The sequence below is a fragment of the Epinephelus fuscoguttatus genome, linkage group LG16 (genome assembly GCF_011397635.1).
Source record: "Epinephelus fuscoguttatus linkage group LG16, E.fuscoguttatus.final_Chr_v1".
NCBI classification, from domain to species: domain Eukaryota; kingdom Metazoa; phylum Chordata; class Actinopteri; order Perciformes; family Serranidae; genus Epinephelus; species Epinephelus fuscoguttatus.
This window is the reverse complement of record NC_064767.1, coordinates 32,637,346-32,660,150: the sequence shown is the minus strand read 5'-3', so window position 1 is coordinate 32,660,150 and position 22,805 is coordinate 32,637,346. Positions and strand designations below refer to the sequence as shown.

Below are 22,805 nucleotides of genomic sequence, written 5' to 3'. Positions count from 1 at the left end.
TTTGATGACACATGAGTGTGGAAATCCAAGATATAAGCCATACAAAATTCATGAAAATCCTACAACACTGAAAACAAAGGACACATACATGAGGATACAGACACTCACTTGATCATGTTTGTGTACCAGTGCTTGTTGGAGTAGGGAGAGGGGCACCAGTCCTCCCCACAGACCCTCCTTTGAAGAGGGAACAACACCCTGGGCTCTGGCTGCCCGCAGGCATGTCATGAGAGCTCCCAGCGCCCCCCTGCTGCCTGAAGGACCTAACAAAAAAAGAAAAACAACAATTTTAGAACAGTTGTAAATTTTGTCATAACTGTGTTAAAGAATGCTCCTACTGTAACTGTGGAGAAAACATTTTGAACATATTTCTTACCACAACAGAATGCTTTTTGAAATTGAGAGACATTATTGTGCAGCTGACATATCATGAGAATGACCAGAAGGAAAGAGAGAAAATAGATGCAGATACTTAGCATGTGAATTTTTTTTGTGTGCAGACATGTGTATTTGTGCTCCTACCTGTGCTGCATGGTGGTGTGTCCTGCAGGGCCTGCACCATGTGCACCAGACTGGAGGGGCTGCAGCGGAGCAGTTTAGGCAGGAAATAGTCCAGAATGTACGTGGTCTGATCCAGTCTGGCTCGGCAGAGCACCTGTAGCAGGGGGGTTACCCATGTCTGGTGCCAACGCTCCATCCAGTCCTCTGTGGCTGCACCGGCCTCACTGGCCAGCTGTGACTTGTGGCTGACAAACAGCCTCTCCAGGAGGTCGCTGGCATAAGGAGCCAGGGTCTGGTCACCCATCAGGCCCAGGAGACATGAAGGCAGCTGAGGCTGGATGCCAAGCAGGTACCCTGCCCCATAGAGCTCCACAAGGCAGCCCAAGGAGCCGTACTTCCCCCGCATGTGCCACTCAAGTCCCAGCAGGCTTTTGGTGAGCTCTGTGATGTAGGAGTCATTGGTTGGGTCAGAGATGGACGGGTTGGTGTGCTGATGGAGGAGGAGAAGGTTGCGGAACAGGGAGCGGGTTTGGTGACGGACTCCGTCTAGTGGGTGCTCCCAGTGGGAGTAGATGTGCTCCAGCAGGTGTCGCTGTAGCTCTGAGCCTCCACTGAGGGACTGTTGAAGGTGGGGAGGGCAGGGCTGCCTCTCTCCCTGCAGACAGTCCAGGGCAGCACCACTCCACAGGGTCAGCACCCGAGCAACCACCATGGCTGTACTGGACTCCTTTATACTACAGCAAAGAAAAAAACAGACCCACTCTTGAGATGCTTCACAGAGGTCAAGTAGTCAGACATAATATTACTCTGGGCAACATCTTAATTATCTGTTTTAAAGGACTTTTGATACTAACTCTAATTTGAGAAAGGGTTATAATCTGGACTACCCAGTACTGAGTAGGGATCGGTTTAACAAACCTACCTGACATCTAGATCCAGCAGCGTGTTTGGGACCAACAGCAGCAGCTGTTCCCACTGAGGCCCAGGGAGAGCACCCTTCCAGCTCAACATGGCCAGAGCCCCGTGGCACAAATACAGAGAGACACCCGGTGGGTGCCCACTGGTACACAGACCCTCACACCTCTGCTTTAGCCACTGAGGAGCTGAGTCCAAACCTTGCGCCGAGCTACGCAGCAAACTGCACACCTGACAAACAAACACACAGACAAGAACAACCAAGAACATTTTCAGAGAATGACCACAGGTTTTTGCAAGAAATATTTCGGCAGATATTTTTTATGTCATACTTACACATTTCCATTCTATTGTATGTTCGAATTGTGTGTGCCTTTGGAAGAATTTAGGACCATGAATGAGATCAGATTATAAATATTTAAAAGCCTTGTTAGGACCTGCAGACAGGAAGTATTTCTTGCTACACTTTTTTACTTTTTATAATGCTGTTCAAATGAAAGTATTAATTTAGCATTAATCTGGAACTGCTTTAGTTGGTTGCATAAAACAAGCAATTTAACATCATCACTTCAGGCTGAGGGGAAATTGTGATGGACACTTTTCACAACTTATTGACATTTCATATGACTAAACAATTAATAACTTAATTGAGAGCATAACCTTGTCGATTTACATTTTAATACTGTTTTACGTAGCTGGGTTTTTATATTTGTTGTGTTGCATGTTAAAGAAAGACATTTATTTCCACGATCATTACTTTACAACTCAGTCTCATTCAGAACATAAGTAAATGTTCTCAACAATGTTTACATAATGAGCATGATCCAGAGTTCTTTATCCTCAACTCACCACAGAGGCAACTTCATCTCCACAACCAATGACAGACCTGATTAATAACACCACAGCCATACCGGCTGTACTCTGCACTGACTGGATGAATTCCTCTAGAAGCAGGAAAGGAAACAGAGGAGGAAAGAAGTGAGAGGAAAGTATGTACATGGAGGTATTTTTGGTTACTTATTTCATATTTATACAGTAAGTATAAATGGCCATCATTTAACATCTTGGAGCAATCAGGAGTTTGGGAAGCTCATGAAAAATAATTTACATGACCTCTAGCTACTACAACTGAGACTCCACTGAGCAAGGCACTGCACTCCATCTGCTGATTTGTTTGTGAACATAATCAGTATCATTCAAAAATGTTTGTAATCAGTAATTAATAACACATTTCATATTAAAATACATAATTTCCCAGGAAATACTTATTTTAGTTTATGTCATGATGAAAACTGACAATTGGTTTTAAGAGACACTTAACAAGCCAAATGATTATCTCAAATACTCACATTTTGTTACATTGAATTCATGAAGAAAACTTTGTTTTTCTCGCATGCCTCCACAGTGAACGAAGGACCCAAAAACTGAGAAAATTCTTGATGAACTGAAGTCACAGGGGGCTACTTTTTATTAACAGCAAAACTATATCAAAACTGATCTAAACGTTAAACTTACCTATACTTTATTCAAAGCCAGACTCCATTGACAAAAAAACATATTTTTACCTTGCTGAACGCAGAGCTGCTGGTCCACCACTGTCTTGATCAGTTAGTTTTTTTAAGTTATAATGTGACTTTGGTGAGTCCACATTAACCCTTTAAAACACCAAATTCACACAATAACTCAAACAAACTAACTGGTCAAGGCAGCTGTAGATGGTCTTGCTTTGAAGAGAGAATCAAACTGGATAAATGAGACTTGGATTAAACTCCATGAGTTTTTGTGACAGTTTGCAAACAAATTTTTTGATGTAGATCTGCTGTTGTTAAATGCAGACCCCTTTTACTTAAATTCATCAAGAATTTTCTCTATTTTTGGATTATTTGTTCATCATGGAGGCATGCAAGAAAAGCTCTGTGAATTGAATGAACCATGGGGTGAGTAACTGACATATGGGGGGTGAAGTGCTCCTTTAAGAGACGTTTAATAAACACTGGGAGACATTGGGAACAAGGTCCACATGTCTCTGTATACTCCTGGTGTTTCTACATTTTTCAGTCCTGTTTCTTACCATCAGTGAGGATGTGTGTGTAGCAGCCCAGGAGGCTGCTCAGTGTGTCGTCCAGCTTGCAATGATTCTGTTCACCCTGCAGGGCAGTGCTGATGGTCTCCTGGGATCTCTGGATCACCAGCATGGAGGTCTTTACCGCAGCCAGGCAGGACTGCATCAGCTGGGCCTGGGCAATGTGACGTCCTGCTAGACCACTTGAGCAGCAGCAGGGGGCGACAGAGACACATGGATCACATGGAACAATTAGCAACATATGGTCACAAAGTATAAATCTAAGTATAAAGCAAAAGTGATATGGAGAAATATGGAGCACAGAATATGCCTCTATACCTGTTCTGGTGAAGGTATTCACTCAATCCCTTGTGAAGGAACTGCAACACTACATAGAGGAGATGAGAAGACAGTCAATGAGAGGCTTTTTAAAAACAGAAACTCCTCACTTAAAGTTATTCCACAACAAGAAAGCTGGATACTAACCTTCAGGCAGCAGTTTGTTAATGCATCTCTCACCTGGAGATAAGAAATTTTGGAAAGTTAGTTATTCTACGACAGGAATTACAATTTAGCAGATATCTGTAGTGAAGTGTGCAGTAAGAATAACGGTAATAACCCGCTCACCGAGACTGAAGCCATCCAGACAGGCAGTGATGGTGTCTACAATGTGTGGATACTGATCTGAAGTTGCCTTGGACAGACAGTCAGACAAGCAGGCAGACAAACTGTTTACAGTCCGTTCCTGTAGCCAGGCTGGTACTGAACCTAAGGCACTGAGAAAGCAACAAATAGACATCATATCATAGACAGATATCAGGGGCCACATTCACAAAACATCCTAAGACTAAAAGTAACCTCTCACTGGCAGAGTTAAAAAATAAATAAATAAATAAAAAACAAAAAAAAAACACAAGGCTGTATATTTTAGGGACTCCTAAGTTTTTGGTCTGAGAGTAATTCACAGGGGATAAACATTCACAACTCCATGCTATTGATACACTGATATGGAATTTACATTGCTGTTAGGACAAGGACTTAGATTATAAGTTCTGCAATTTCAACAAAGGATCAAATCTTGCCATTTGCTATTTGAAGGCAAAATAAAATCTGTAACAAGCAAGTCACCACTAAAATGACATAAGAGTCTCCATCTCCTTTACTTGAACAGATGTGTTTCAAACTAAGAACACTCAAATTTAGCTATGTACCTGGCAATGGCTCGTCGTAGGGGGTTCTTGGCCTGCAGGGAGGTGTAGACCAAAGACAGGGTGTGTAGACAGGCATCCAGAAGAGCTCCGTCAGGCTCCTCTTCACTCAGTGCCTCCAGCTGGGACCCTGCCTGATGCAATATGGACACATAACGGTTATATACTGTATATGGTAGCACTCAATCCAGATAATTTGTTAAATGATGTGATGCATATCATCATAGACACATACTAATCTTGTTGTTATACAATGTGTTTGATCAAGCCATTTGTCTATAAAGTCAACATAATCCCTGCAAGTTGAAGATGACAGGAAGGTACTTTATTATTGGGGGTGTAACAGTTGTTTGATCTGGATGGATTTATTTATTCATTGATCAACAATCCAATATCATCAAAGCAAAGTGAAAACGGTACATATCATCATTTTAAAGATGTGCCTTTATTTTGAAATTCCCACCGCCCTCTTTGCCACAATTTCTGTATGCACACCTCCTTTCCAAACATATTTACTGATGTCGTCTCATTATCAACCACAAGTCCCTGCATCAAATTAAATCCAAATTGTATTGCCACAGACTTGTAGCGTTGTCTAAGGAATCTATATAGTATTGTATTGTGATGATGAAGCTTGTGATTTACACCCCTATTTATTATATTATTATTATAATTCCACACTTTGCTACCAAAACCAACCTTTTTAACCAGCTGGATCTGCTGCACTGGATCTGTCAGCTCCAAGCAGGACTGCAGGGTCTGGGCAACCTGCCTGACTCCATCCTCTCCTCCATCCAAAGACAGGGATGCTGGGAAAGATCACACATTGCTAGACATCAAATACTATGACATACTATATAATGTGGTAGATAAGTGTTCTGTCCTTTATCTTTTTGGGAGCACCAATGGGATTAATTACAGGTCTCTGTTTCTAGTAACAACAGTTTGTTTGCTGGTCAGTAGTTTGGTCACATTACCTATCAGCTGGTGCAGTTTCTCCTCCTCCAAAACCACAGCCTCTACCCTGGCTGTCTTCTTCTTCACCACCATGACTCTGCCCTGTGTGAGGAGCAAACACAGTTATGTTATATCCATGAGTGTCTGAGGGTTAAGCTTTCCATTAGAGCAATACTGGAGGTTGGATAAAAGAAACACCTGGTATTAGCAAATTAACTGTTTCTCCTTATATGTAAAACCCAAACCCTGTCTTGACTGTTTGTCTGTTACTTTGTCTGTCTGTCTGTCTGTCTCACACACAAAAACACACAAGACAACTTAATGTCCACACTTTCTACGGTTACAGCATATTTCGCTTTACCTTAGCTAAAACTCCTGCTGCTAGAAGTAATGTTAGCCAACTATTGCTAGCTGTCTGTCACTGACTCTGCGTCCAAAATTAAATGGCGAGGCACAGCCGCCAAACACGGAAACAACGACATAACAATAAATTAACTGAACAGCGAAATTAAAGTGTAAAGTTAAATATTAGTAGCATTTACCTCAATCCAGCATGAGCTATACTTGGAGGTCCTCTGATTCTGCTGGTTGCGGTGCCGAAAGTGAAGCTGCGGGGGAAAAAAGTGTTAACTTCCGGTATATATTTTCAGAATAAAAATGGCTTGGAAAAAAACATGACCAATAACAAAACAAAATGCCACTTATATCTGTTTTTGTGAGTGTGTATGTCCTTTTTTTGATTTTAATATTGAAATAAAATGTTTTTTAAACAAAATTATGTTTGGAGAAACTTTACAGACTTGTTTGAACTTCATAAAACTTTCACTTTGAAGCCACACTTGTTTGGCTTCCTTTACTTTTCTCGCACGCTTGACAGACCTGTGGTCCATGCTGCACATGTAAGACGTCACTTCCGACAAATTGTTACAGCCCGCCTTCAGAAGCTGGTCTGTCCATAAAATAGCGCTCCGGCTTACTATTGCTGAATATCCCATGTCAATCACACAGAGACAGAGTGGTCGTGCACCGCAGGGAAACGCCCACTAAATGTGTGATTGGACGTATTGTGCGAAGCCACACCCTCTCAATCCAACCCCGTCTCCAACTTTCTCCTGAGAGCTGAAATGAAATCCTTTGGGCAAGGGACAAATTCACCGTTTTACTCATGAATTAGGATTTTCTCCACAGGAATAACAAGAAATGTACAGACGCTGGAGTCGACATGACGTGAAGTCCTTCGTATAGTTCCTGTCCATCAAATATTCTTAAGGGTAAGTCGAGAAACTTTGAAGAAAATTTCAGTTTTTAATTAAATAGGAAACGGCGCAGAGTTGTCTGTCTCAATGGCACGGGTTTAGCTAAAGGTCTTTTATATAGGAATAATGGTTCAAACGGTGTTTTACATTCACCTGTGGGACAAATTAACACTGAATCTTTGCTGAATGTGAGTGTTTCTCAGTTGGCCGCTATTTGGTATCACATAGTGATTTGAAATTGACGATTAAGTTGGACATATGGATGTGAATACTGTACTGTTTTGTCACGACTGATAATAAATACACAGGTTGAACCAAAGAAAGTGGTGAAATTTGTGTCTTTTGATCATTAGTGTCATATTAAGCTTTTTCTTCAGAGCTACAACCCTAAAATTTAGACACCACAATATGTGTTGTTGTAAATTAAATTTAAAATTATTCTTTTGACATAACAGGGAACAATAATACCTGGGCTTTTATGTGTTACAGTCTCTGTAAATTCATTTTAAAGTAACACAAACAATTTAAAGTTACAAATTTTGCCCCAGATTGTTGCCCCGCTGTCGACTTTTTCAGTCTCTGTGTAAATACTGAAAGAATCTGGTGGAGTAACTCTTCATTTTAATACATAAACAGTGCGTAAAAGGGATTTAATGGCTCAGCACATCACCAGCCCAAAACACAGGGAGGCACACAGACAGCAAATTCTGCTCCATGGTCTCTTTACACAGACTTCACTCAACAGGAAGTGAGACAGAGAGAAAGAGACAAAAAGAAGCCCAGAGTCAGGGTTCAGGGGTTAAATTGACTTTGGTTTTCCACCAAACACATCTTTTCATCATCACTGTGGAATGATGCTTGGAGAAAAAATATAACTGTCCTCCAATATAGAAAAATGACTAATATTCTCATAGGATCTTATTATCTGCAAAACATGTACATAGAAGGAAATTCGAGATCAACTGTGAGGCACTGCTGTGTATTACTGTGGTTTTTATTAGTGTAAGTCAAGGGTTTTATTCAACTTAAATCTTAATAAATTGGATTATGTAGAAGGTGAGAGAGGGTGGTCTTACAGAGAATTCACAATAAAACTTAATTAGGCTTGTCCATTTAAACCCTGCTCTTATGATGATTCACAACAATATAGTGTAAACAGCATATTAAAAACAATATAAGATTAGTTTGACAGCATATCTTGATATCTTTAAAAGTAAAAAATCATTTTTTTTTCCTTTTTGAAATGGTATAATGTAAGAATAGATACATGGCATCACAATTCCTCAGCTCGTATGCCATTATAGTGTTATCCACATGCAATATGTCATGTTAAATTCCTCGCCCATAGTCATTCATGTTGTTTTGTATTGTGGGATGAGTGCTCTATTTTTCCCCCTTGCCTTCGTCAGTGTTTACCACAGCAAACAGGCAACAGAAATAAGCCAGTGGAAACCAGTTTATGGCCTTCCTCCACACATGTTTGCAGTCTCTTTGTGAGGAGGCCAGGCTGGTAATGAGAGGTTATTACTTGGAAGAGAAACCCAGGCTTTCTATCTTCCTCCTCCTGCTGCTGCTCTCGTCCATCAGAGATCCTCATTTGTGTCTCTCATCTCTTCTCTCACTCTCTCTCTGCGTATCGCCTGTTTGCCTATGATAGTGCTGGAAAACATGATGCAACTACATCCCAGGGAGGGCGTTGAGGTGTTTTGGAGCAACAGGGGTGGTTTTCTGTTTGGCTAAGCCATAGTGAGACACCCACTGTCCACACTGGTCCAGCTAGGCTCGACCCTGGAATTTTTCAGGTGCTGGCTGGTGGCAAAACATCTGCACAACAATAAACCCTCTGTCTGTTGTTTTGTCTGTGTCTAGATATGTTTGTGCGTATTTGGGTTAGAGATGCAATATACTGGTTTCAAGTATTTAGTACTGATATGGTGCTTTTCACCCAGTGTCAGCCGGGATAGGCTCCAGCCCCCCTGCGACCCTCAAGAGGATAAGCGGTTACAGAAATGAATGAATGAATAAGTTACCGGTAATGATAAATGTGATGAAGTATGATTCATTTCATGTTATTTAAGAACTGACAAATCCAGCACTTCTTGCCCTGATGCACAGTGGACACAAGTACGCATCAGTGCTGATAAGTTTCAGTGCTGTTTGGAGATGTTTCCAACCAATGCCTGGAATACCTGGAACTTTTGATTGTTAAAGGGGAGGTTCACGCGAGTATCAAAAACACATATTTTTCCTGCTACCTGTAGTGCAGTCTAGATTGTTTTGGTGTGAGTTGTCGAGTGTTTGAGATATCAGCCGTAGAGATGTCTGCCTTCTCTCAAATATACAGCACGAGATATAAACTAATGTCTTTCTCGGCTGGGCTCTAATGTTAGCTAGCTCAGTGGTACTCGGTGAGTTAGCTGCAAATGCACCCCTCCTTCTTCGTAGTTATACGGTTTGTGGGTGTAATTCCGCAGAAAGAAAACAGTTACTACATGAAACTGCTCACAACAAGGTCCATGGATTATCTTAAATATCAGGGTCATGATTTCTGGAAAAAGACATTGCCGTTGAGTCTCTGAAATATATTTTGGCACTCAGAGCACCACAAGCCAAGTGCCATCCAGTTCCATTATACTGGAGCAAAGGCAGACATCTCAACAGCCGATATCTCCAACACTCGGCACCTCACACCAAAACAATCTAGACTAATAAATAGCACTACAGGATAGATTTTGAGGTGAAGTGTCCCTTTAATTTCCTCTACTTCTGCAATCATTCACTGCTGATGTGCTCTGGATTAAAACCCTGGATCCTGCGCAGCTTGAAGGGGAAAATGAAAGGACTATTTTTCCCACAGGAAACATGTAGACAGTCATTGTTTTATTGTATGTACTTACTCTCTGTCTCTCAATGCTGTGTGTTTGTCTCTTTGTGTTCTCCAGAGGGTCAGGCGGTATGGCGGAGGGGGAGGAGGCCATGAGCCAGGAGGACTGGAAGGAGAAATGTATGGTCCTGGAGGCGCTGCTCATGAAGTTCAGGGTGCAGATAATCAAGATTCGGGAGCTCACAGCTGACAAGGTTGGTTCAGTAAACGTCATTCTGTGAATCTGCGGTGGCCAAACAGTGAATGAAACCAGTTTATGATTTATAAGATGCCAGATTGAGTCTTGTCTAAGTGAGGAAGAGTGTGTAGTAAAGATAAAGGTGAGAGATCTGAACAACACTTAGTGTATGTACAGAACAGGTGCTTTTCATTTAGCAAAGGTAGCTCCTCATTTCCTGCAAGAGAGATGTGAGGATGGAGGAATTGCTTTTACCGGATTGGACATTTTCACTCCTCGTTCCTACAACATGTGGAAATAATAAACACCTTTAAAGAAAGAAAATGTTGACACCCTATGACTGCTGCTTCAGTACTGATTATAGATTAATTGCTAGTCAGGGCATCACAGAATGCGACTGATAGAAATAACACTTTTTACTGAAGAACAAAACAGATGTAAGGGAGAAACCAAGCAAAAAAAATGTTCCAATTAAAATCTTGGTTGAAGCTGGGTCGAGCTACCTCATTTTTCCCAAATGAGCTAAAGTGCACTTGAATGTCAGAGAGGAAGAGGAACTTCAAGTATTGACCAATAAAGAAAAAGTAGACAAAGTTGTAAAAGTGTTTTTATAATCGATGGTTCAGATTAAACACACATTTGATCATTGCCACTGGCTCCGCTGTTATTCCTCTTTCCATGGGTAGCCTTCTGAACCCACAGTGTTACAGTCAGGCAGAAACATTAAACAATACGAGCCACGACAACGTCACGACGGCTGGTATTGTTTTCACCACATGAGTCTGTGTGTGTCATCATGGCAAAATGTGGTCCTGGTGACACCAGTTGCAGCAGAAACTACCACAGAAGGAGTTTTGAGTACTTTTGCATGTGTAGAAATGTTTGTCTGTCTGTCTGTGGACAGATTTTGTTAACCCGATAACATTGCAACCACGCACAAAAGAGTCACGAAACTTTACATGTGTGTAGTTGGAATCAGGACGAAAGCCAAGTTCAAAGACATGCGTGGTCTGAGCACAGTGTCCGAAATTAACTTTTTGACTCACTGGCCAAGAGGACTGGCACATATGTTTCTTTCAGTACAGTACATGTCATTTAGAAAATAAAGTATTATGTTAAATACAGACTTAAAAAAGAGGCAGAGCTAAATCTGAACCAAAATTATTATTGAACAGCTCGCCACAGCCTCAGCCTTTGAATAGGTTCCTTCTGGTAAACAGTGATGTAGTATGTATGTCTCTAGAGAGCTTTTATTGTGACAGGTAGGAACAGAAATGTGATGCTGTTAATGCACTGCCAGTGTGCGAGGCACTGAAGAGTTTGCCACCTTGGTTCAGACTACACAGCCTCTATACATAAACCTAGCTACAAATAAGCCTAACATTAGCCAAATGGTAGATAGCAGCAGACTGACAGCAAGTAATTGTTTAGTGGATCAGCAGGTAACCCGTATGGTATACAATGCCGCAAAACTTGGAGACCCCGAGACTGTCATTTTGGACACTGTCTGAGCAAAGTGCCGGAAGAAGGGAAGGGTCCATTGCTACTTTACTCCTCTAATTCGCTCTAGTTCAACAGTCATATTGTTTCCACAATAGCCAGCCCTGTTACTGTCCAACCAGATTAGATAACAAATTACTTGATTTCGGTGATTTCTATTGTAATGGTGCTGCCTTTCTCTAACAACTTTAGCATGGAAAACACCTGCTCCCTCACCACTCTAAGTCTCCTTTGAGATGCATTTAAGAGATCACTACATCCTCGATGATGGCTGACCTCAGTTGATTTCAAGGACAGGAAGAACCAGAAGTAGCTGAAGGAAGTAAAGCAAAAGTAACTGTTACCACCACACATAGCAGACATTTTAATCCTGAACCAGTATATTGCTCATTTTCCATCAGCTGCTTAATTACAGGAAATTCCACTCAGCTGGCATCCTAGGTATAAAATAGTCCTGAATGAAACAGACTGAATGAAAACCAGAAGGGCTTTGGCGATTAAACCGCAGAATCATTGTTACTGTATACGGAAACAAAACCAGTCAGGGGTCTAAGGTTGTCAGACATCAACAGAAGAACAGGGTGGGTACAGGAGCCTGAGTGCGACCTACTAAAACTCCAACTTTGGCCACGTTGTTGGGTAGCAGGTGATATCTAGAAAGATTTGGACACTGCATCAAAGACAGTTCCAAAATTAAAGAATCGTTAACATGCGGTCCTCTCAAACAGAGAGTTGTGGTGTGTCTGGTGGGTACAGAGCAGGCCGTCCCTCCCAGCTGGCCGACACTGGGCCGGCCCAAACTGCTCAGTGGCCTAGATCTGAAGCTGCTCTCCAGGGAGGCTGATTAGAGCTCTAATGTAAACAGCAGTCTGACCACAGGGCTCCTCCACGCACTGCATGATGGGATTGACCCAGCTCCAGTCAATTACAGAGTCAAAGTAAGCTCAGCTGGACAGCAAAACAAACTCCGGGAGAGACTTGGAATAAAGATTGGCTTTGGTGGGTTTTTGCAGCCCACGTAGCACATGTGAAAGTCTCTGCTGCATATTTTTGGTCTTATCCATCCTTTTTGACAGGTTTGTATTTAACTATGTTTAAAACATTTTTCCGTTGAGCATCATAAAACACACCATTAAACTCAGAATAACACACAATGTGTTTTCAAGAAGCCTCTGCACAAATATAATTCACCTCAAATTCAACAGTTTATTTGCTCTCCTTGAGTGGTGTCAACTGTTAGTTTAGTGGTGTAGACCTTATAGTTACTGTAGCTTGTCTGTATTGTGTTAAAGTAGTCTCATGTTAGTTTGGCTTTTTCAAACTGGAGTCACAATAGGGATGGGAATCGCCAGAGGCCCCATGATACAATATTGTCACGATTCTTAATGTTTTGCGATAGGCAGAGAATTGCAAGACATACTTTATATTGCAATATAAAGTAAATAAATATAAACTTATATTACAGTTATTCAACTGCAAATTATGTCCCCAAAAAACTTTGTCAGTTAATAATTCATAAAATAAAAAGATACTTTGCATCCATGCATTGACACAGTTTTGTCACACTCAATACTCTAGCAGTAATCCTTTCATTTTACCTCATTTGGTTCCCAGTGATTCAGAGTTCAACAAGAGTTCAACAGTTTTTTTTAATCAAGGACCACCGACCATGCTTGCTAGCAAAACAGAGAGAGCACATAATGCTAACCAGCAACCTTATAATGCCCCTAATAAAGAAGTAAAGCTGGCCTAAATTTAAAGCCACTACAAGGAACTTTTAACTGGATATGCAAAAGTCTCTCGTTTCTGCTGATGTCTGTGCGTGACCTACAACAGCAAATGAGACCATCGGTGTGAAGATAAGCTATTTCTATATAGTGTATATCCATACCTTTAGGAAACTGTGTCCGGGTCCACCCCAGGTCGCTTCCAGTACGAAACGATTTACGGCACTCAGACGGCACACTTGGCATCTTACCCAGCTGCTTACATTTATAGTGACTCTTTTAAATAGTCGCTATTCCTCCTCCTCGACCCGATGTCCGCGGGGAGTTAAAATAGCAGCATTTACCAGCCCAATCCTGGCAGGAGCCAGCGGGTCCACGGCGTTAGCTGTCCAGGGAGCCACACACAGAGGCCGCAGGTTGCGCAGATTCACCCGCGCCAGCGGGGACGAGGAGAGCAGGGGCCGTGGGGCTGGAACACCTCATCCGGGCCGACGACACGTACCAGCCAGGCATGGACAGGATCCAGCGAGTGCCGAGAAATAAAGAGGCGAGGCACCGCTCCATACTCAGTCCAAGAAGCCGTGGAAGTGCTCGCCAAACAGGCCTTCAGCCTTACCAGCCAACTGCTGCGTTTACTCCGGCAGCAGTGGCGCTTACGCCAGAGAGGTAGAGCTGGGGCACGGCAGAGGTGAGCTGGGATCCCCGATAGGAGCGGGGGCAAAGTTTTCCCGTCTTGTTGTTTCATTCATCCCCAAAACAAACACATGTGCGAGCCAGGTAAGCGTCTTTACGACAATACGCGCTAGAGCTCATGGGAAATGTAGGCTTCATTCCGGCAAAACACTACCGCTTTTGTCCACGGGGTCGCCAAAATCAACTCAATATGAAAGTTCCTTGTAGGGGCTTTAACTAACTAATTTAACTTTTATTTCAGTCATACAAATTATCTTAAGCACACATTACCTTGACTTTGCATGTGGGATACTCAGTGCAAAAGGCTCACGGCCCTACGCATGTGACCAGTAGAGGTTACAGCCACGGGCCACTATCGGAGCCCCATTTTGGCATTAACGATAGTTTCTACAAAGTCCCACCAGTGCTGAATAATCGGCCGAACTGATGAATCGGTTGACCTTTACCAAAGACCACAAATATTATGTCCTGATATCAGTATTTTTTATTTCTCATCAATTTAGATACAAAGACTCAGTAAACCTGTCAGAGTTTAGTTGGGTGGTATGAAAAAGCATCTATAAATTCTCCTGTAAACCCAAACTTGTCTCATCATATCAGACATGAATGAAACTATGTGGCCAGTATCAGACTTTTAATTAAAGGCATACTGCCAAGTCTTGCAGAAATGAAAACCTAAAATCTCCTTTTTAATGTGGTATGCAGACTGAGCTGATATCGCTCAGAATCAACACGTAGTTATTTGACTCGTGTACTTTTGTTGTAGAATGACCCGTCACTTTGTGCTCCCTGACCTTCTGATGCTATGAGCTCATCATGTTAACATCCAGACCCCTGCTGATGTTTTTTTTCTCTACTGCGGCTCCCACCGCCAGGCCAGAGCTTGTTGTTTTAAAGCTGTGCGGGGGCGCATGTACGTCACTGCAAAATCCCCCTAATATCTCAGCGTGGAGGTGGACTAATACAAGGGTAAAGAAGTCATTTTGAGTGGTGATTCACTCTGTTGTTGTGGCCTCTTGTGCTGGACAAACTGCAGGTCGGTGTCCATTTATTGGCACAACTGCAACATTGTGGACGATTCTGTACTACTAATTAGGGAAATGATGTTTGATTAATGTTTTTGGTGACAGTACTTTTTTTTTCCAAGATCATTAAGATTTCTTTAAAATTGAAAAACTGTGTGTTTGCTTTTAAAATCTCTCTATTACTGCATGTTAATTATTATAAATCATTTTAATCATCTTATTAAGTCAATTTAAAATTAATTAACATGACAAATTGCCAAACTCCTAGAAAGCCTGTGAGGGTGGAAATGGGGGGATGAGGGGAAGAAAAAGACAGAGTGAAAAAAATGAGGCAGTGTGTAAAGATTGAGCTGCCCAGGGGAAGAAAAACCCAGTTTAGTAAATAGTATACATGTGTGTTTGCAAGGTGAAGCAGTCAGTCGTTCTGTGTGTGCACGTGTATGCATGAAGGTCAAGTCAAATTCATTTCTCAACAGTTTTAAACATAGACTTTGCACTAAAGTGAAAACTGTGTGGGAGCAGCTATTTGGGAGGGACGTTAGTTTTGGCCTGCGGGGCCTCCAGCTGTAACAGTAGGCTACACATCTCATGGTGGAGACAAAGAGACCATGTGTGTCACATTTTCTGTGAGCCTCCCCGCTTCCACCTAACACACTCACTGATCATTGTTCTTCTCTCGGCTGTGTGGCTCTCTGAGAAAAAGTGTGAACTGCATATATTTCAACCCTTGTATAATTCAAGATGGTTTATCACCATATTGTGGCACTCAACGTTGGGTGCCCAGGAATCCCCTGAGGTCCAAAAAGCATTTCCCCTCAGCCCAAGCCCACTGGACCATGCTTAAGACTTTAAGTGGAAGTAGACAAAATTTTTCACTAGCTAGCACACTAGCTAGCTAGCTAATGCGGTCTGCTTAACTCCTTGATTATAGCAAAATATGATATCTTTAACAACTGTATTTTAGAAAGGCTACTGAGAGAAAATGTGGTCTTTTTTATGTTGATAAGCAGACATCGTTAGCTTGCGTCAGCTAGCATAGCCGATGTCTACTTCCACTTCCACATTTTAGCAAACAGTACTCAAAGAGGATGAAATAGTGCATATGTTAGGGACTATTTTTAGCTGTTGTCATTGGGTGCTCTATGGAGTACTTACAGCAGCAAGATGGTGTATATGGGAATGAGTCAAAATTCACTACAATACAGTTTTTCATAATAAAGAAATGTCAGCTAGTTCAATAGTGTGGCTCACTGATGTGTTTTCAATAGTTTGTGGACAACAGTGGAGTTTTGTGACACAGAGAAATTAGTTACATCAAGCTTTGGATACACACACAATACTTAATATTAGTAGCATCAGTTAATTGTTGGCTTTGAGGTTGGTTTTAAGTAAATATAGGCTAGAAAATCACCAAGCCTATCCTTTAAGAGGGAAACTACACCCATAAATATAAGATACACACACATACACAATGCACACACATACACACACACATCCATACTGTACATACAGTAGACACACACCAAAACCGCAATGGGTGGAGTGACATTCTCTGGTCTAGTCCTCCATTCTGGTTGATTCCACATTTGGAAAGAAGCAAAACATCCTCCCATGTGGAAGGGGGGGTTGATTAGTGATGTGGACCAATACTGTATCAGAAAAGACATGTCAGTCACAGTAGATATATGTATAGAAAACCACCAAAAGCTGGGCTGACCTTGAGTTATTCAGAATTTTTTCTCGCCCTCCGCACAGATATTGCTTTCCTTCATCCATGTCTATCTCCATTTGCTTGTGTTTATGTTTTATGTTTGTATAGCCACACATGTGCTTGTGTGCCTGTCCCGTGTGTCAAAGGAGACCTGTTTTGAGATGAGTTTATCCTTGTGTTTGTCCCTGGTTTTCACTTTATTGGACCTATTCACAATGAACACATTTGGAGTACAGTTTTAGGATGTGGATGAGCATATTTGCCGGAGAATAAGTCCACACTGTAACTATATTTGGTGGAGCTATTTGATAGTATACCTGTAGGTCAACACTGTGATTCGCAGCGTCTACAGAAAGAGGCTTTGTGAGCTGGCTGCCTGGCTGTGGATGGAGCGATGAGGGGGGGATGGAGTTCAGGAGGAGGTTGGCCACAGAGCACCAGTTGTGGAATTCCAGGAATGGAAGTTGAGCTGGAGTTTGGATCTGAAGAGGGAATTGAATTGCTGAGGTGATAGAGCGTTGTTTCGGAGGCTGAGGGTGAGGGGAAGGGAGGGCGTCACGTGTGTGTCAGACCTAGACACAGTGACGCAGCAGGAGCATTCATAGTGTGTGTAAGTACGTTTCAGGGAGTAGTAGACAGTATCGGGCTGCAAGTCTTGAAACACCATAATGTAAATCGTAACCTCCCATTGGTTTTCCCAACAGGATATAACACACACACGCCCAGGCTTCATTCATCCTATATATAACATAGAGAATGATGAAAACACACTTGCACACATTGTCTCATACACAGGAGAATACTACCATCAGACATGCGTTCATGGGTTTTTATATGTTATGTCTGGTGTGTGTGTGTGTGTGTGTGTTGTCCCCAGCTCTAGCCTACAGTATACATGCCCTCTAATTAACATGCTGTTCTTTGCCAGATGCTATATTTGTTATTGAGAGAGGCACATGTGGTTTGTCGTTTGTGGTGCAGCAGAGGAGCTAGATAGAGTGTGCTTGTGTGACATATATTAACCTTTTTCATGTCTGCTTTTGATCACAACATAGAAGTAGGTTCAGTGAAAAGGCATCCGTGACTGTTTCTGTAGTTTGTAAGGTCAAAATAACTACAGAAATAGATTGAGAAGATTCCCACAGAGGAGTCACGTATCTATGTTATTGTTATATTTGTTGGTTTAGAGCAGTTTTATCAGCACAAAAGGATACAACTGCATCACAATATCTCCAGATCCAGATGTGGAAGTACCATAGGTTTCATTGACATAAATACACCCACAGGAAATATATCATTTCCAAATGTGAACGCATGACGACACAATCTTATAAAATCTTTTCTGTGGAATTCTTCAAAATTGCACTGAAATGTCAAGTGGAACAGTGGCTGTGTCCAGGCCTCGCTTCCACTTTGGTCCAGAGAACGTTGTGAAGTGGAAACACTGAGTGGCTCTGGCAGGGTGTGGCTGTTTTCTGGACCGAGCTGGGTCCACTTCTGCTGGCCTCTGAGAGTTAACAGAAGCAGGGGAAAGCTGGAGCGCAGCCATGCCAGTCTCCGCCGGCTGCATCCACCCCGCAGCTAAAAACAGTCACTGCTCTTTGTAGTAGTTCACACACAGTTTGGTTATGGCACAGAACGGCAGCTGCTTTAAGTAATTTGAGCGCTAATTTGTTGATTTCTACAGTGCATTTAACAGAACCACCGTGGACACCAAGTAGCTGGCAACAGCATAGCACATATGACATTTGTGTGTTGGCTGCCATTTTCCACTTCTAAAACATTGTACTAAGTCACTTTACTAGGAAAACTGAGTTACTTTCAGGAATTTGGGAGGAGGAATAAAAAAATTAAAAAAAAGCTAAGTGGGACAAAAACATTTTTTCTTACTATTGCAGGGTATCTGCGGGTCTATGGGAAAAGGTTAGATTAATTTAAAAAAAAAACATCAAAAATGGCCTCAGAATGTATTAAAAAATTTTATTAATTTTTTTATTTTTTTTATTTATTTATTTATTTTTTTAAGTCTTAAAGGGGCTGAAATTCAAAGCGTATGTGTTATCTGGAAATGGTTTTCTACATGGAGGGGGCTGGGCTGGCAGCTAGCAGCTAATAGCACTAACTCCATAAACAGTGCTTAACAATGAGAGCAGTGCTGATGGAGCTAATGGTGTTAACCACTTGGGAATCTGAGGTTGGGCACTATGCATTCATGATGACCCATTCCAAAATCAGGGGTAACCACCATGAGCTAGCTAGTGGGATACACACATCTACTAACATGCACGCACAGCCAGACCACCACACAACAGAGGGTCGATTACAACAAACACAGAGGTAGCATGACTTCATTCTCTATTTAGGATGCCATTACTCTGCCAAATCCTTACATAGCAAACTGTTGTTTGCTGTTATATTAATGCTCATAATGTTGCATATAGAACCTTAAAATACATTTTTTGGTAATGTTAATCATAAATGTTTATGTATCTGATTGTATGCTGTCAGAAGACCTATCACCAGAGTTTCAGTCAGCGTCATCAGTGCTATAGTTGGGAAGCTCATCCTCTTACACGGGGCAGTGTCGATTTTAGCAAAGACTTTTGATTTTCAGTTATTTTTAATTGGTTAATCCATCCATCCATTTTCAAATTTTGCATTCAGTTCCATGAAGTGTTAAAGTGGAAATAGACAAGTTTTGCTTTAACTAATCATTAAGAGATAAATGTTTATTGCACAAGATAACAGCTATAAAATAATGACACCATCAGCATTAAGATTGGTTCCCTATAAGCCTAGTTTTCACTGTACAAATCTGCCACAGGGTACGATCTCTTGGGAAAATGAAGGCTCAATTTATGACACAAATGAAATACATCAACCATTGCACAACCAAAATACAAAGAGGACAGCACTTTTGTTTCCCACAGTAGCTACCAGTCACAGTGAGTCACCAAAGAGCATCAGTGTAAGTTTTTTGCAGTTACTATCACCGAGTAGTGGAAATGGTGGATGGTGGAACAACTTAAGTAACTGGAAAACAACTTGCGGTGTGTCCTGTGTTGTTGGTGGTTGCATGGCTCTGAGGAAAATGGAAAGCGATCCGGTTGTCTTTGGGACAGTGTCACCAATAATAATACCACTTGGAACTGCAAGGCAGGGGAAAGTTGAAAGATGAAGTCATCTATTTCCCCTTAATATATTTATTTATATAATTAGGAATTATTGTTACATGCCGACTAAATGTGACAGAATACCGAAAAATTGTAGGTCATGTAGAACCTACTGGTTGTCCATCACACTTTGGGTGGTATAATTTTGAAACAAATTCCACTCTGTGCTACAGGTGACTGAATATAATACCAAACAATTTTGACATCAGCTGAAACATCTTCAGACAGACTGATGGATCTCTGTTGGGAAAAAGGGGTGTGATTTGTAAACAATGTCTTCCTGTCTAGATTAACCTGTGAGTCTGTCACTGAAGAGGGTGAAGCTTTGTTTGTTGTATACACAGTATATTTACTCTACAATAAATTACTTCCTTTAACATCTTCTGTCCTATTCTTAGCTACATCCGATTCTCTGGCGTGTCAGCCCAGTGTCCCCACAGGGATTGTTAACAGTTCCCTCTAATCTAGTCTAATTTGTACGTGTTTATGTGCACATGTAGCAAAATATTCTAACCATGGTGGTTGTAGAGTTGATACGCAGAGAATTTCCATCGACATTCCCACATACTTTCCTTCATAAAGTCATTGAGGTCTGAGAGTTTTCTCAGAAGACACTGGTTTCTCTGCTGCTTCCGCCACTTTGAGCCGTGGAATTTCAGAGGAATGTTGCTCATAAAGTCATCTCTCTCGATTCCCTCTGGGTTTTTCATCCTCGCGCATATGTGTCCATCCACGTGTGTGTATCCAGGCTGTGTGACCTTTGGTGCTGCTGCAGTTTTTAACACACTCCTACCAGGTTCCAAATGCTCTGCTCTGATCTTAGTACACAAAGAGCTGGTTGTACCTTTATAGATGTGACACCTCATCATCATTATGTAACTGGTTAAAGGTGCTATGTGCAGCACTTCTGCTGAAATAAAAGTGCCTCGTCAATTCTGAAATATAGTTATAGGTGCTGTAAACAGATGGACCCATTGCCAGAAAAGAATTGGCAGCTTCTTCTTGGCAATGGAGTGTGTGTTTTAAAGTTAGTGCCATAGTTATTGCATTTTATAGTTAAGGGGATTTTTGGGGCTTCTAGCAAAAACAGAGTGGAAGGCTTCTGTCATTTTCACAAAGATAGCCAGTGGAATGACTTTGTTAAAACATATAATTTTACAGCGTAGAATGACCAAAATATACCACACCATTATGAGTTTGCAGAAAATATGTTGTGCTAACAATTAAAGCATTTAGACAGAGACAGAGAGACAGAAAGAATTTGCTGATAGATGCCTAATGTGGATGTACATGCAAAATACATCTGTGAACTCTCCTTATTATCCTAATTCTGATTTTAAACCTTTTTTTGAGTCATAAATGCCCCAAACCAGCTGCAAAGCATCTGCTCCTTTCCAGCGTAGCAGCGTTATCTCTAGCAGCATTCTCATTTGGCTCTAGCATGCAGCATTTTCTGTGTCTTTATTTGGTCCTGCTGTGTTTGGCTCAGAACTAACGTGGAGTTGCTGTTTCACCTCTGAGGTGAAGCTGAGGGGGGAAATCAGGGCTCATTTTAGATCAGATGGTGCAGGTGAAGGGAGTGTTACAATGTAGCCAGTGTATTTGTTTGTACAAGATGTAATAGAGTAAGAAAATATAGGCGAATAAAAATAAGGTGAGATAAAATGGAATAAAATACTGCGCTCTTCCAGATTCAACAATTGGAGACGCAGGTGATCGATGCGGAAAAACGTGCCTTCACAGCTCACCAGCAGGTAAGGATTCAAATAGTGTTTACCTGTATTTCCAGTGTGTATATCTGTATATGTGTATACTATATGCATGTGCAATTTCAGGTGCAGTGGATGGAGGAGAAGCTGAAAGCTCCAGACAATCAGTCCGCAGACTCAGAGGTGCGTTTGTTTCAGCGATGCCAGGAGCTGCAGGCCTTGGTGCAGGAGAAGGAGGACGTCATTGCCCAGCTGGAGCAGCAGCTGGAGGAGCAGGTAGATCACATACACATGAAGAATTTCGTCAAAGCAACAGATGTAGGGCCAGTGGATGTTTTTTTCTTCCTTTCTTTTTTTCAAGGTGCAAAAGAATGTAGAGGAAGATATGGCATACAGTTTGTCTCCACAGACACAGAGACACATGCACTATATTCCCACAGAGTTAAAGGAATCCTTCACCCCCAAAATGATCATTTGTATAGAAATTAGTCACCTCGTATCACACTGAATTTTTGCGAAACACTTTTTTTTCTCCACACATTTAACGAAGAATCCAAAAATGGCGAACATTCTGCTGTTAAATGCAGACCCCTGTGACTTCATCAGAAGTCAGAATGAATGGATTCTTCATTCATAGTGGAGGCATGCAAGAAAAAGAAAGTTTTCTTTATGAATTCAAGGGAAACACACAGGGAAAGTAAAAAATATACAAATGGTCATTTTATGGGAGATGTATGCCTTTAAGGAAGCCAAACTAAACTGGAAAAGTACCATACTCTCAGCCCACTTCTAAAATATGTCTTGTAATCCTTAAATAAGGATATTGAAGATACAAGAAAAGCAAACTACTATTCTTTATGTTTCTCTTTAAGTTATTCAGTGAATATACATGATTAAAGGTTTTTGTTTAATACTACTTTAGTATTAGTAGGCTTGCTCTTAGGTTTCATTTGGGATTTTCCCACCCTCACCTGTGCAGTGACATTTCATGTCCTTATTGAAATATGAGTCACTCCCATGTTCTATCTTCAAAATCTCTTCATCTATTTCCTGTTTGTGCTGCATGCAGCATTTGTAGAATATTTCAGGGCAGTGAAAGAGCATATGTATGTGCATCATTGTCCTCTTTGGGCGCCCAGTAACTCAGTGGGTAGAGGGGCATCCCATGTACAAAGACAATTTCCTTGCCACTGCAGCTGTGGGTTCGATTCCAGCCTGTGGGCCTTCGCTTTGTGTCATCCCCTCTCTCTCTTCCTGTCACACCTAATACTGTCCAATTAAAAGCTCAGAAAAATGTGTTCTCTTT

General features: G+C 41.5%; 3 protein-coding genes across 3 annotated transcripts in view; 1 reads left to right on the top strand and 2 right to left on the bottom strand.

The window, feature by feature from the left end:
- The window catches only part of thada (THADA armadillo repeat containing), a 123,038-nt gene extending 116,807 nt beyond the window's left edge, over positions 1-6,231 (bottom strand). Inside the window, exons 1-12 of the mRNA XM_049601325.1 lie at positions 6,186-6,231; positions 5,664-5,745; positions 5,386-5,495; positions 4,690-4,820; positions 4,106-4,254; positions 3,965-3,997; positions 3,818-3,866; positions 3,488-3,681; positions 2,266-2,360; positions 1,424-1,647; positions 523-1,235; positions 109-263 (exon numbers count right to left, since the gene is read on the bottom strand). Of these exons, the coding sequence (XP_049457282.1) occupies positions 109-263; positions 523-1,235; positions 1,424-1,647; positions 2,266-2,360; positions 3,488-3,681; positions 3,818-3,866; positions 3,965-3,997; positions 4,106-4,254; positions 4,690-4,820; positions 5,386-5,495; positions 5,664-5,736 (1,926 nt within the window). The 5' untranslated portion in view covers positions 5,737-5,745; positions 6,186-6,231. The remainder of the gene's footprint in view (positions 1-108; positions 264-522; positions 1,236-1,423; positions 1,648-2,265; positions 2,361-3,487; positions 3,682-3,817; positions 3,867-3,964; positions 3,998-4,105; positions 4,255-4,689; positions 4,821-5,385; positions 5,496-5,663; positions 5,746-6,185) is intronic.
- Positions 1-22,805, bottom strand: part of epcam (epithelial cell adhesion molecule) — a 215,520-nt gene that overhangs the window by 165,492 nt on the left and 27,223 nt on the right. The gene's annotated exons all lie outside the window — the stretch shown is intronic.
- Positions 6,762-22,805, top strand: part of plekhh2 (pleckstrin homology domain containing, family H (with MyTH4 domain) member 2) — a 38,663-nt gene continuing 22,619 nt past the window's right edge. The window contains exons 1-4 of the mRNA XM_049601326.1: positions 6,762-6,914; positions 9,842-9,977; positions 21,482-21,544; positions 21,626-21,775. Of these exons, the coding sequence (XP_049457283.1) occupies positions 9,855-9,977; positions 21,482-21,544; positions 21,626-21,775 (336 nt within the window). The 5' untranslated portion in view covers positions 6,762-6,914; positions 9,842-9,854. The remainder of the gene's footprint in view (positions 6,915-9,841; positions 9,978-21,481; positions 21,545-21,625; positions 21,776-22,805) is intronic.